The 12432-nt window shown below is 39.6% G+C and overlaps 1 protein-coding gene across 5 annotated transcripts in view; it reads left to right on the forward strand.

Annotated features, from left to right (window-relative positions):
• The window catches only part of GAB1 (GRB2 associated binding protein 1), a 95255-nt gene that overhangs the window by 46983 nt on the left and 35840 nt on the right, over nucleotides 1–12432 (forward strand). For 4 of the 5 annotated variants that reach the window (XM_033059982.2, XM_033059983.2, XM_033059979.2 and 1 more), the window contains exon 2: nucleotides 7994–8288. In XM_033059982.2, coding sequence (XP_032915873.1) covers nucleotides 7994–8288 — 295 coding nt within the window. Of the gene's footprint in view, nucleotides 1–778; nucleotides 954–7993; nucleotides 8289–12432 lie in introns of those variants that run through there. The other variant, XM_033059980.2, reaches the window with a different exon arrangement.

The following is a 12432-nucleotide window of genomic DNA, read 5'->3' on the forward strand; positions in this document are numbered from 1 at the left end:
CATGGTGGTAATCCTTGTGATAATCAATGTACAGAGACTTCTAAAAACAGGGCAGAGCCTACCCCGGATGATTTGCTTTCTTAGATTAAGAGTTGTGGGGAGAAGTGACTTCTAATTAAAAGCTGATGAAAAGGCTGAAGCAACTTTAAAAAAAAAGCTTCAACAAACAAACCTTTGTCTGGTGAATACACAAAAACATTATTTTCAAAATAAATCCATGTGATGCAAAGCCACATTGTAATTCGGTTGGGTGGTCACAAGCACTGTCAAAGAGGCTTGAACTTTAGGAGGAATCTGAAGGAAGGAGATGTCTTGCCCTTGCTTTTTTGTTCAGGAAGCCTTCAAAAGAAAGATGAGAGATGTAGGAGAGAAGGAAAAATGATCAAAATCTGATATCAGTGGTAGAGCAAAAAGTAGTAGGGGGAGACTTGCAAGAGGGAGAGAGTCAAGCAAGAACACAGATCTTTCTCAGCAGAAAAAGCCTCAAAATAGGAAAAGATGCCCAAAAAATACAATAAAGCAAGTCAATAAATGGAGAACTTTAAAATAGAAGATGATGTAATCAGAATGAGAGAAGGGAGATTCTCCTGGCAGCATTAGTTCAAATCAGATGGATATGGGAAGGACTAGAGAGGGGGGTGATCAGAACATGCCCATGATCAGAGAGGAAATGACCAAATTTTAGAAATATTCTGGGAAACAGGGCAGCAAACCAAAGGCCTTATAGATGTGTGAGTAAGGGACCTGCAATAGCTGTTATTCTCCTTGTGCCAAAGCAGACCTCACGCTGTGAGTGTTGTGTCTTCGCTGCTGACAAAGGAGTGAGATGGAGTGCTGAGAGGAGATAGCAAAGCTCAGCTCAGCCATGGGGAATGTGCTCCCAGCAAGTTCCTTGGAGTTATGTCTTGGCCACACAGGCTGGGTGGTGGAGGAGAACAACCAGAAGTGAAAAGGTGGGTTTGCAAGAGACCAGAACCAATGGAACTTCTATAAGCATTTCAATTGGATTAGGGGATGTAGGAATAGAGAGGGATGATCTGGTCACTGGCCCTGGCTTGGAGTCAGTGAAGTGGGGGCTCAGGTCCTGCTGCTGCTGCAGGGCTCCTGCTTTATTGCTCTGTATAGCTCTGAACAGGCTCTCCTTTGGTGAAGAGATGGTGATAATTCCCTGGTGTGCAGGAGTAAGTTTGTGCTTGCCATTGGAAAGTTTCTGACATGTTGCAGAAATGTATTTACTGAAACCAATTCTAATAAGGATCAGTTTAATGTAAGTTAGATGGTACAGACCTGGCTGCACAATTCCACATTGGGAATAGGGATAAGGATGTAGAAAAAGAGATAGAAAAGGCAAGAAAAAAGTTAAGATTTCTCATGCAAAATGGAGAGAACAATGAAGATATTCGCTTAGTTTCAGATTCACAAAATGAAGCAGCAGTTTGTACTACATTGTCAGCATTTTATTTTGTACCTTTTTTGGCACTTCAATTCACTCTGGCAGACTAACTCACGTGCTGAAACATCAGTTATGAAATAGAACTCACAGTAAAAGTGTGTGGAAGTATTGTTCTGCTGTATTTTCAGTGTTTTGTTTATTTAACAAGCTAAAGTTAGAATCGACAGCACAAGACTAGAAAATGGTGACAATAGTTTGAAAACAGGAAATTTTGGCCTTGTGTGTATTCGGAACAGATGATCAGGATGATGGCCAGGAGAGTGGAAACTTCCACTGAGACTGTTTTTTCCTTATTTTGCACAGTGAGAAAAGATGGTGCTTCCTGGAAAACAAGTCTTAAGTATTTAAAGAAAGTCATAACATATTCAGTATTTTCCTCATATTACATTTGTTTGTTTTCCAACAATCTGTTTACACTTCTTAGTATCTAGCACTACTAAGAGTAGAATGCTTGGACTATTGTTAAATAATGAAATTGCTGATTCTGCTGTATAGAATTAAGACACTAAATATACTTTGAGGTGTTTTTTTGTTCTTGGTTTAGTTCTTCTGTCTTAGGTTTCAAAAAAAAGGGACATAATTTTTAGGGAAGAGGATAAGAGGACGTCTATTGCCAGTTGGTGTTATGACAAGGGTTTCAGAAATAACTAGTAATTACATATTCTTCAGTCCTTGGTGCTCATGATATGGCCTTTAAAAAAGAAACCAGATTAAAAAAACCCCTCAAAACCAACCAACTAAAAAGGTTTTAAAAGATTTACAGAAAACGCTTTCCTTAAAGCACCCCAAAATAAGAATTCTATGTAGAACTCCATATGGAATTAGCAAGTGCTAATTTCTTGGGGAAAACATTTGAAATTTTGCAATTTCACCATGCTGGAGTTAGTCCTGCAAGTTGGAAGAGCAGCAAGTGGGAAAAGGAAAGTCCTGTACTTGAAGCATTGTTACCTGATGTGACCTCTCTGTGCTGCTTCCCAGCAGTGCTCCCTGGGACGTGCCTTGTGGGATGCAGCTCCTGGGGCAGAGCTGTCACTGGTCTGGGCTGACCACAAACAGGACTTAAAAAGAAGCACAGTGAGAAGGAACACTTTTATTTTTGTCTCACTTGAGCTTCTGCTGGGGTGCAGAGCACGTGTCTAACACACAAATCAGTGAAGCTGTGCCAGAGGTGTGTCTGTCTTCTGTGATGGCTGGAATACCTGGACACTGGAAATGTGGAGGCAAAAAGGAGCAGAAACACTCAGCTGCTCTTTGGGGATCCTTTTTCTGGTTGTTTGTTGAAGACATGTACCAGTTTCACTGTTGTTTAACCTTTGCACTGAAAAATAAGTAGAAAGAGAGGAATAGATGAAATAGATGGGAGCAAAAAGCATAAGGAAAATTAAATCTTGATCCCAGCAGACAACTGAAAAATGCTCAATAGTAGCTGCAGGACTTAAATGTCCACAAGAATATTATTAAGTCACCTCAGGCTGTGTCTTTTGCTACTTCTCTCTGGTTCATGTTCTGCCTTCTGTCTTCTGTTTACTTCATAAGTTGTTTTGGAGTAAGGAAATGTCTTGTTGTGCATGTATGAAACACCAGGTACATTTTTGGAGCCCTCCTTGTGCCCCTGGGTAAGTAATTTCTTTCTGCCAGGTCATAGTTGATGTTTCTGAGAAAGGAGGATGCCAAGGATGCCAAATAGTGCCCTTTTAAAGCCCTCTGTGAGTACAGAGATGCAAACCTAAACACAAACATCTGCACACTTGAGAAATGAGAAGGAAGACCTGAGATTTGTAATTTTACTCTTGGCTTTACTGGTTATCCATGGGGAAAGATTTATTAGCAGTGTTAATGGGGTGGAGTGTCAGGGATACCCTCTTTGACTTAGCCAGTGCTCAGGAGTTTTGAAAGGCTTTTTTGACTGGATGCTACCCAGAAGAAAAATGGTGACAAATGTGCTAGAAGAGGAAAATCAGCTTTAAGCAGCCTTAGAATAGTGGGTAACAGCAGTAGGAGACTAGAGAAGGATAATTGATCAGTTTATCAGCAATCAGTCACTTGGCCATGTGAGAGCTAAATCTGTAAGAAATGGACCAGAAAAACTGTCTTTTATTTAACACCTCTAAGCTTTTATTTAAACATGTCATGTAATCATTTTGGCCTCTTGAGCAACAGCTTAAGGGGATCTAAAAGGAAGGTTAAATCCTTAAAAAAATTATCTGTTCTTTCCTGCCCCTTCCTTCTTCCTTTCCCTTTCCATTTAGATATACATCCCCTACTTCCTACATCTTTGAACTACAGGCAGCAGCTGAATGAGGTACATTTAGAGTGTGTATGGGGAGAGGGGAGGGGAAAATAATCCATAAATGTAAAGATTAAGGGAAGTATAGCTACAAATTCTTCAACAGGTGTACTTCTTGTGAGTAGGGTATATTGTAAATTCTGTGTACTGCATGCAGTAGTATGAAAAAAAAAGAAGCCAAAAACCAACTAAAACTTAACACTGCTGCATGATGCTTTCTATCAATTTCTTAGCTCATTCATTCACATTGAAATCAGCAGTTTGCATAAACCTTAGTTAAAAAATCCCTAATCGTAGGAATATCTTGGTTTTACCTTGTAACCTTACTCAAAGTGCTGTGTGAGAAAGACAGAATTGCACTGTTCCTTTGATCATTTGATGCTCTGTGGGTGAGCAGCTTGTCACATTTCAGCCTCCCTCCAAGGCAGGCAAACAAGCTGGTTTCTATAGTTATGATGGTCTCATGATGCGCTGGTCTCATGACAGAGGCAGGACAATGTTTGGCAGGCGTGCTGTGTCCTGTGTTAGCCCAGCTGATGTGCAGCCCAGAGCAGAAAACAAGCTCAGAGGCACACAGGGCCTTTCTTAGACTGAGGGAAAAGCAGCAAACCTTGCTAAACTGTGTTTTGTATTAATTTACAAAGACTGCACAGGCTTTTGGTGAACTTGATTGCCATGATGTTGGCCTTACAGCACTTATAAATGAGCCATTTTTCTTCTGAATTAGGTGTTTTGCTCTGCAAGCAGTGTTTAGTGACTAAGTGCTAGTATAGTTATAAAATATATTTTTAAACCCTATTTATATCAATAACATCTTTTATATATTTGAGTTAATTTTTCATTTAAAAAAATAATTGCTCAAATTTCTTCCCAGAATTAAATAACCCAAAATGTGTAAATCATATTCTGGCTATTTTTTCAACTTCTCAAACTTAGAACAGTTGACTACTAGCACAGAAAACCAGTGTTTGATAATGTATGGCTGTTAATAGCATCAGTTATGTGACAGATAAATAATTGGCACCTTTAATTTTCCTGTGACGTAAATTGGTTACATCTTTTTGAGTGAGTATGAGAAATAGTCTCGCTCTTCTGTAAGAGAAAACGCAAACTTTTCAAACAAAAATGGGCTAAAAAAAGAAAACAGAAAGATAAAACTTGCCTAACTATGTATTTGCACACGTGCACTCTCTCTTTCAGAGCCTGCTCTTTGGAAAGCTGTTGCTGAAGAAGCTCTTCTTGCACATGCAACGCAAATAACCCAAAATTCTGTACCTCGGTGGGGCAGTGCACAGCTTTCATTGCAGCGACAAATACTGAAATGTTAAAAATAGATCAAGCTTTAAGAATCCCAGATATTTTCACATAACAAAGGGTGATTTATGTGAGCTCATTTTGCACTTTGACAAAGTATAGAGGCGCTTTTGTACTATGATTAGCGAGGGTGCTGATGTCAGTTCGCTTGTCTAGCTTTAAGCTTTATTCTGCTGCTAAATTGTGCTTTGTGCTGTAGTCCAGAGAACCTTTGTATCTGCCTTATTAGTGTGTAGTTTATGGAATTGCTTTTGTTTTTGGATATAATCTGTGCCAGTTTCAGTGTGTGACTCACTACAGGACTGAAATAAATGTTCGCATATGCACTATGTGAAAAACCATCAAAAATAGTAGCAGGTGCTAGCAGGCTAAATTCAATGTTTTAAGTACTTAAGAGTTGCTGTTTTGTAGCCTGAAGGGCTGAAAGGAAATTCTATTTAGCTCAGTGGCTTTTTCTCCGTTTTAGAGTCCTATTTACTCATTAATAATCAACAGAAATTTTTGGGATTTCTGAAAACTTATCAACCCAGTGCTAGAAATAAACTTTTAAAAGGGGCACGCCTGGCTGATACAGAGTTGATGGATTTTTTTTTTGCATGGGGTTTTGTTGTTGCACAAACCGTGAGACAAAACGCATCGTGCTTCTCAATTGCCCTTGTTCCTCTCCTATCTCTAATCTCTTTCCTCCTGATTTCTGCTTTGAAAATTTCATCTGAGTGACTGAAGGCTGAGGTTAAAGATAAAGCTTGTTTCTGAAGCAGCTTGTAGCAGTTATCTGTGATCAGCCTTGCCTGGAGAGAGGCTCCCCTACTGAAGTTTCCTGTTATCCCAGCATCTAAGTTGTCACTTGATTTGGAAGCAGGAAACAAAACAAACTCTGCTAGTGTTTTTGGGTCACTGTTGAACGGTGCTTATCCAGCTGTGCTGCTAGGATATACTCACATTTGAAATCTAAATTGAAGGGGTTTCATCTGTTGCATCTTCTACATTTTAATTGTTCACCCCGTTAAACTTACTGCTACCGTGGAAATAGCTGCTTGAGACTTTGACTTGATTCACCCAGTTCAGCATTTGTTGTTATTCAGAAGTACAATAAATACAATTGTTTTGTAAAGTATAGACATTATCTTAAAATAAAAAAATACCTTTAGACCTTTGGTAGTTGGAGAATGGATCCCAAGCCTTAATTAAGCTGTATTTTCTGTATTATCTTTTCATAATAGCTTTCTAAGCTTGATACCACAAAGAGGCATGCCCATTTCACAGGGAGGGTTTTGTGAGTGTCTGGGGCAAAGCTGATGGCACTCATTCAGAGTGGGGAAATGGCAGTGCAGCTCTTGCTCCTTGTCCCTTATGCCCTCCTTCCACTAGTTTGTTTGAAGGTAGCACCTACAAAATTGAAATGAATGCGCTCTTGTGCCTCACAGAAATAGCTCTGAATCTTTCCCTAATCCAAAGTATGAAACTCTTGTTTTCATAGCTGCTGTCCCAGTGTTTAAAGGATGTCACACATTTTGACCCCTTCTGTGACCATCCTTGCTGATTTTGTTCCTTTCCTTGGTTAGCACACAGCCAGGGCTGGCCAAAAGGGAAATGCACTCACCTGTCTTATTTATGCATTTCTTCTGCTGTTTTGTTTTTTAGTTTGTTTTTATCTTCCAAAGGACTTGCTGACAACCTTGCTTGGATATCCTAAAGAAGTTTAAAGTGGGGTGCCTTGGGGCGTGGTGTGGGTCTGTGGTGTAGTGCACAGTGGCTTGGCTGCTGCACTGATTTACCTTCGTCTCCAACTTTGCTGAAAAGTACAAAAACAAATGCATGGCACAGGGGTGGAGCCCCATGTGTCTGGGCTCTGCTTTCAGATTTCTCAGTGCAACTCTCTTAGTGAAACATGGCAGTATATCTGGTTTCTTCTGCTGTGCCCATTATCCTGGTACTGGGGTGCAAAAAGAAGCTGCTAGCATAGCATTGCTGGTAGAGCTGAGGAGCAGAAGTGCAGCCAAGTGGGGGAATAAAGATGCTGTTGGAAGCTGCAGGACAGCTGTATGCTGAGCTTGGTTGTGCGGTTTGAGTTTTAAGGTCTTTGATGAGAGTTATGGAAGGTGATGGAGGCCCACGGGATGAAAGGCAGCTGAGGATTAGTTAGAGAATGAGGAATTTTTACTTTTGCTTTTCTCTTAGACCAACTTCTTTCTGCAGCATCAGGAGGGCTGGTATAATAGGCACAGTGTCAGACTACAAAATTCATTTCTTCTGTGTCTTCCCCAAAGACTGGGTTTATGTGGTAAAACTATAACTATTTGACCATTCTCTCCATCCCCATCTCTCTAACAGTTTCAAAAAACAATAATATTGCTCTTTTTCTGTAAGAGGTACTAATGTAGAAATATGATGAGGTTCTGAGTGCAGAGTTCCCCTGGCATCGACGTGCATGTACAATGTGAGCTTTGTCTGTTCTTTAGATGCAGGCCACTGCTGTTGAGTATCAGTGAAACATTCAGTTAAATACACCAGCCTGAAACAACAGATATTGGAAACAAAACACCATGGAGCACTTAAAGATGTATTTTATTTTGTCTTTCCCATGCCTATGAGAGTTTCCTTCAGCAACTCTTTTTGTGTGCTTTTTTTCCCCTCTCCTGCTCCCCACTCCATTTTTTCCTTTAGTGTATTCATGCTTTGTCATTTTGTAAACAGTGATTTAATTTACATATCCATTTGTTACAAACAAAGCAAATATATAAAATTTGAAATACAAATTCACTAATCCTCAAGTCCACTGCTGTAACAACACCTAAATAGTGTTAAATGTGGGTATATCTCTTAGTACAATAATTAAACTACTTGGTTCAACCCAGGCTGAAACCACACATAAAAGGTCTTCAAGTGTGATTTCTTCCTTCTCATTTTCCTCCCTTTTCTCTCTCCCCAATTTCCAGGCATGGAAGAGAAGATGGTTTGTGCTTCGGAGCGGCCGCTTAACGGGGGACCCAGACGTGTTGGAATACTACAAAAATGACCATGCCAAGAAGCCTATCCGTATTATTGACTTAAATTTGTGTCAACAAGTGGATGCTGGATTAACATTCAACAAGAAGGAGTTTGAAAACAGCTATATTTTTGACATCAACACTATAGACCGAGTTTTCTATTTGGTAGCAGACAGTGAGGAGGAGATGAATAAGTGGGTTCGATGTATCTGTGATATCTGTGGGTTCAACCCTACAGATGAGGGTAAGTTCTGTTGCTTTTTCTGAGAAAGTGCAGTTCCTACGTGTGAAGAATGTTTCAAAGATCAGATGGCTATCTTTAGCTGGCATATGTTTTAAAACTTGTGTGTATTGGCATTGGAACTTCCTTGTTACCCTGAAAGAAAAGAAAGCAGAACAGAGGGAGATATTCAGAATTTGTTATAAATTAAGTGTGCCGTAGAACTTGGATGACGCTCTTCTGTTCTGCGTGATGTTAGGTTTTGGGAGTACAGGAAAAATCTCTGAGTTAAATCATGCACAGCAGTAGATCTTCATAATCATCAAAGGAGTCCCATTTGGTATAAAAACATATGGTTATGCAAGCAGGAATGAGTGCAAAATGTCAGGTTTCTAATATTACCATTTCTCCGTCTGCTTTGAAACTTGGGGGAAAAGAAATCCACCCCCCATCAGCTGAAACAAAAAAAAATAACCTGTAGTTCTGCATTATCCAACTCCTACCAAAATAGATATTGTATGAAGCAGCTTGTAGGAAACATGATGGTGTGTTTAATTCCTTGCAAATACCTTGTGGCCATTGCTTGTCCTGAATCCATTCTTATTTATTTACTTATTATTCCTGCATTCCTTTTGGAGATTAGTGGGTTATGTGACTTGCTGTAGCTCTGTGCACAGTTCCAAGAAAAGATTAAGTAAGAGTGGTAAGAGGGTTATACATAAGGCATGCCTGACTGAAGGGGCTAGAATTAAATCCCTGCTTTCTGTAGGATTGTGGATTGAGGGAGGTGAAGGAGAAAAAGGGGCTTGCATCACTTTGCTCCAGCCAAATCTTCAAAAGTGACTGGAAAATACTTCTGTGTTCTGAGGAAGGGGCCCTTTTCTTTCTCCTTATTGCAGCTATGAACCACAACCTTGTCATGAAAACCTCACCTAGGAATTGCCACTCTAAAAGCAAATTCAGGGAATTTGCTTCTTTTGACAGTCCCAGCATGTTTTTGAGGCATCCTGAGCACACCAAGGACCTGCAGCACATCTCAGAGAGCCACGGGATCCAGTGCTCAGCCTACCAGATCTCCCTGCATTCCAGAGAGGGGTGGGCAGGGAGGCAATGCACCAGTGTGGGCAGAAGTCCTTGGATCTGGGGACAAACTGGGAATCTGGGATCTAAGGAGGATACATGTTCACCTGCAGCACTTGGGCAGAGCACAAAGGAGCAGGTGTCCATTGCATGGAACAGGGAGGTGGGATCCCCTCCAAACCATCAGCCCTTTCCTCTGAGAGCTGCTGTGGTGTTAGCCTTGTGTTTTCTGTCCTTGAACTGAAGATGAAGTCTGCTATGGATGTGGAGAGATGTAACTGTGCCCCCACAAACGGAGTTTTTGCTGCAGTCAGTTGTATCCATGACTTCTCCCCATTGTACTCTCATTGCATGTTTCATCTTTGGAATTTTAGTGAATTATCCCAACACCTATACATCACACAACTGAGAGTTGACAGTGCTGTCTGTTTTATGGTTTAGTGATGCCTTGCTGTGCATTGAGGAAGAATTACAAAAAAAGGAAAATGGGAAAATCAGTTGCTGAGTGTTTATTGCCAAGTTCTTATTTTTCCAAGATGAATCTTCCTGCCAATATAGGAGCAGGTTGTAAATGTACTTTATAAAATCCATGTTCACCTGCAGTTTATTTTGGGAAGTTAAAGAACAGGTGAAGTTCAGACAGTAAAAACACACTTTTATTTCAGTCTACCGCTGAAAAAAAGGAGTATGGGACATAACCAATCTTTCTATTAGCCCATGGAAGCAGAAGATAGTTTTCTTTGAAACTGGACAAAATGTCTTTTGCCAGACTGATTAAGGGTTGTGAGAGTCCTGTCAATGGTATCCTTTACTCAGTCAAGAACTAGGGACACCACTGCCCCATTGCTCCTGCTGGGGTTCATTTAGAAATCCAGGAACATTGCCTCCTTGGATTTATAAAGAAATAAATTGCAAGATGACAGTGGCTAGTGCTATTAGAAAACAAATGTGGAGTTGTTGTTTTGGTGTTGGGACCAAACAGAGAAAGAGTACTGCTTATAACAGTAAAGAGACCAGAAAAATAAAGCTCAGAGTAGCTCTGAGCTGCTCCTTTCATACTTAACAAGGACTCAGTGAATCCTGTATATAAAATTTGGGTTTTGTTTTATTTCATTAGAAATTATTTTGAGTACTCATTTTCACCTAATGCTTTGTTTTGACATTCTAACTAGAAATTGATCTATGCATGTGAAATCTCTTCACTGTGGAGATCTGCAATGTTACATTTGTATTTGGACAGAGCAGATAAATTTATGTTCTTCAATCATATTTACCAGCATTGAGTGTTCATATTTCTGTTTGAATCATAGTGTAGTGTAATCTGTAATGATTGCATTAGAATTACAATACATGCAATATTTAGCTTTTTTCTTTCAAGAAAGTTTTCACAGTGATTTAGGTATTTTAAACTGAAACAAGACAGAAACAGGAGGAAATTTTTATTTTAAATAAGGTCAACAGTTCTTTTACTTTTAAAAATAAATTCCTGGGTACTTTTTATGTTTTCTTCAGCTAATGCTTCTTGTTTTCAAATGGAAACTATGAAAATTTTTCTTCCTGTAACATCTTTGTGTTTAAAACACGTGTGCAATGTTGGAGGGTGCTACACATGAGCATTGGGTTTGGGTTTGCCATGGAGTTTCATAGCATTCATATTTTCTCTGTAAATCATGATGTAATAGACCATCCAGAGGTTAAAATGGAACTATAAGGCAAAAATGTGTGACCAGTGTTTCATTTGAATTCTAGTGAGAGACAATCTGAAAAAACCTGGTGGGTAATGGCTGTTTTGTCCCTGCTGCTGTGGAGATGTCCTCTGAAATACTATAGCCTGAACTTTCAGAAGGATGAGGATAAATGTTTAAAGAAAGCTAGAAATAAAGGAAATGTGTTTTTAAGTGATTGATGAGAAGAAGGGTTGAAGGATTTTTTTTATTCCCTGAGAAGAAAATATTGATGGAAGAACTGACTTTCAAAAAAAAGGCTGTGATGAGCAGGACATGATCTATTGTTACCTGGAGAGAGAACTTGCTTTTCTCTCACTGAGTGATGAAATGATAAAGAAAACCCTTCGAAGGATCTCTAAGCACAGGCTGTGAAAGTCCTTCCCCAGAATTTAGTAGACATCTGTGATGAATGTTTCATATGTGATCCAGCTCCATGTTTCTGTAATTTAGTGAATTGCGTGCTTGGCAGAGCAGGGAAAGGAGGAAATGATCTTACTATATGCAAACATGTTACTTGCATGTATTCATTTGAATAAAGATTGCAGTAGCAAAATAAACCAGAAGAAATAGCAAGGCAGAGAAGAAGAGGGGAAAAGGGAAGAACAAGACGTTGAAATCTACAATTACATTTACACAAATAATAAAATTTGGTGATAAAAGTTTTTGTCATCTTAAGGACTTAACACTGAAGGAGCTGCAGCTTGCTTCCCACATGATGCTTTCAAAGTTTCTGTTCAGGCTGCTGCTGTCTGGTGTATGGCCTCATACCTTTTTGCCTTTGGAGCCATAAAATTATTTTGGGGTAACCATGCTTTTTAAAAATTATGTTCTGATAATCCATGTACTGCAGGTTGATTACAGCTTGGGTGCAATATCAGAGACAGGATGAACATAACTTCACCTTCCCATCCTGACTCCTTGTCTTTCATAAATAAATAGTGGGTATTAGAGGTGTTTAGGGTGCCCTTCCTGCATGAAGTGTTTGCCTGTAAGATATAAAAAATTATTCTTTGACAGCTTTAACAAGTTGGTGACAGGGCCTGGCAAATCCCAATAGCCTGTGTTGGATATTTGAGACCTTGGTCATCAAAGGGCTCAAAAGTGAGCAGAAATAGCTGAGCTTCTAGATGAAGGAATGGAAGCTCTGAAAGAGCATAAAGAGAAGTGCAAGGACAGAGTAGTAAGCTTAAAAAAATTGCAACAGGTTTGCACTATGGAGATGTTGTACTTAATGAAGAGTTGAGGTGATTCTCTATCTTTCAGGTATGATTAGCTGGAAAGAATTTTTGGCTCGAAGGTGCCAGAAGGATGGGTGACTGATGACATGAAGTGCAGTGAAATATAAGTTAAAAATGAGTTAA

Source organism: Catharus ustulatus, chromosome 5 (genome assembly GCF_009819885.2).
Source record: "Catharus ustulatus isolate bCatUst1 chromosome 5, bCatUst1.pri.v2, whole genome shotgun sequence".
Taxonomy (NCBI): domain Eukaryota; kingdom Metazoa; phylum Chordata; class Aves; order Passeriformes; family Turdidae; genus Catharus; species Catharus ustulatus.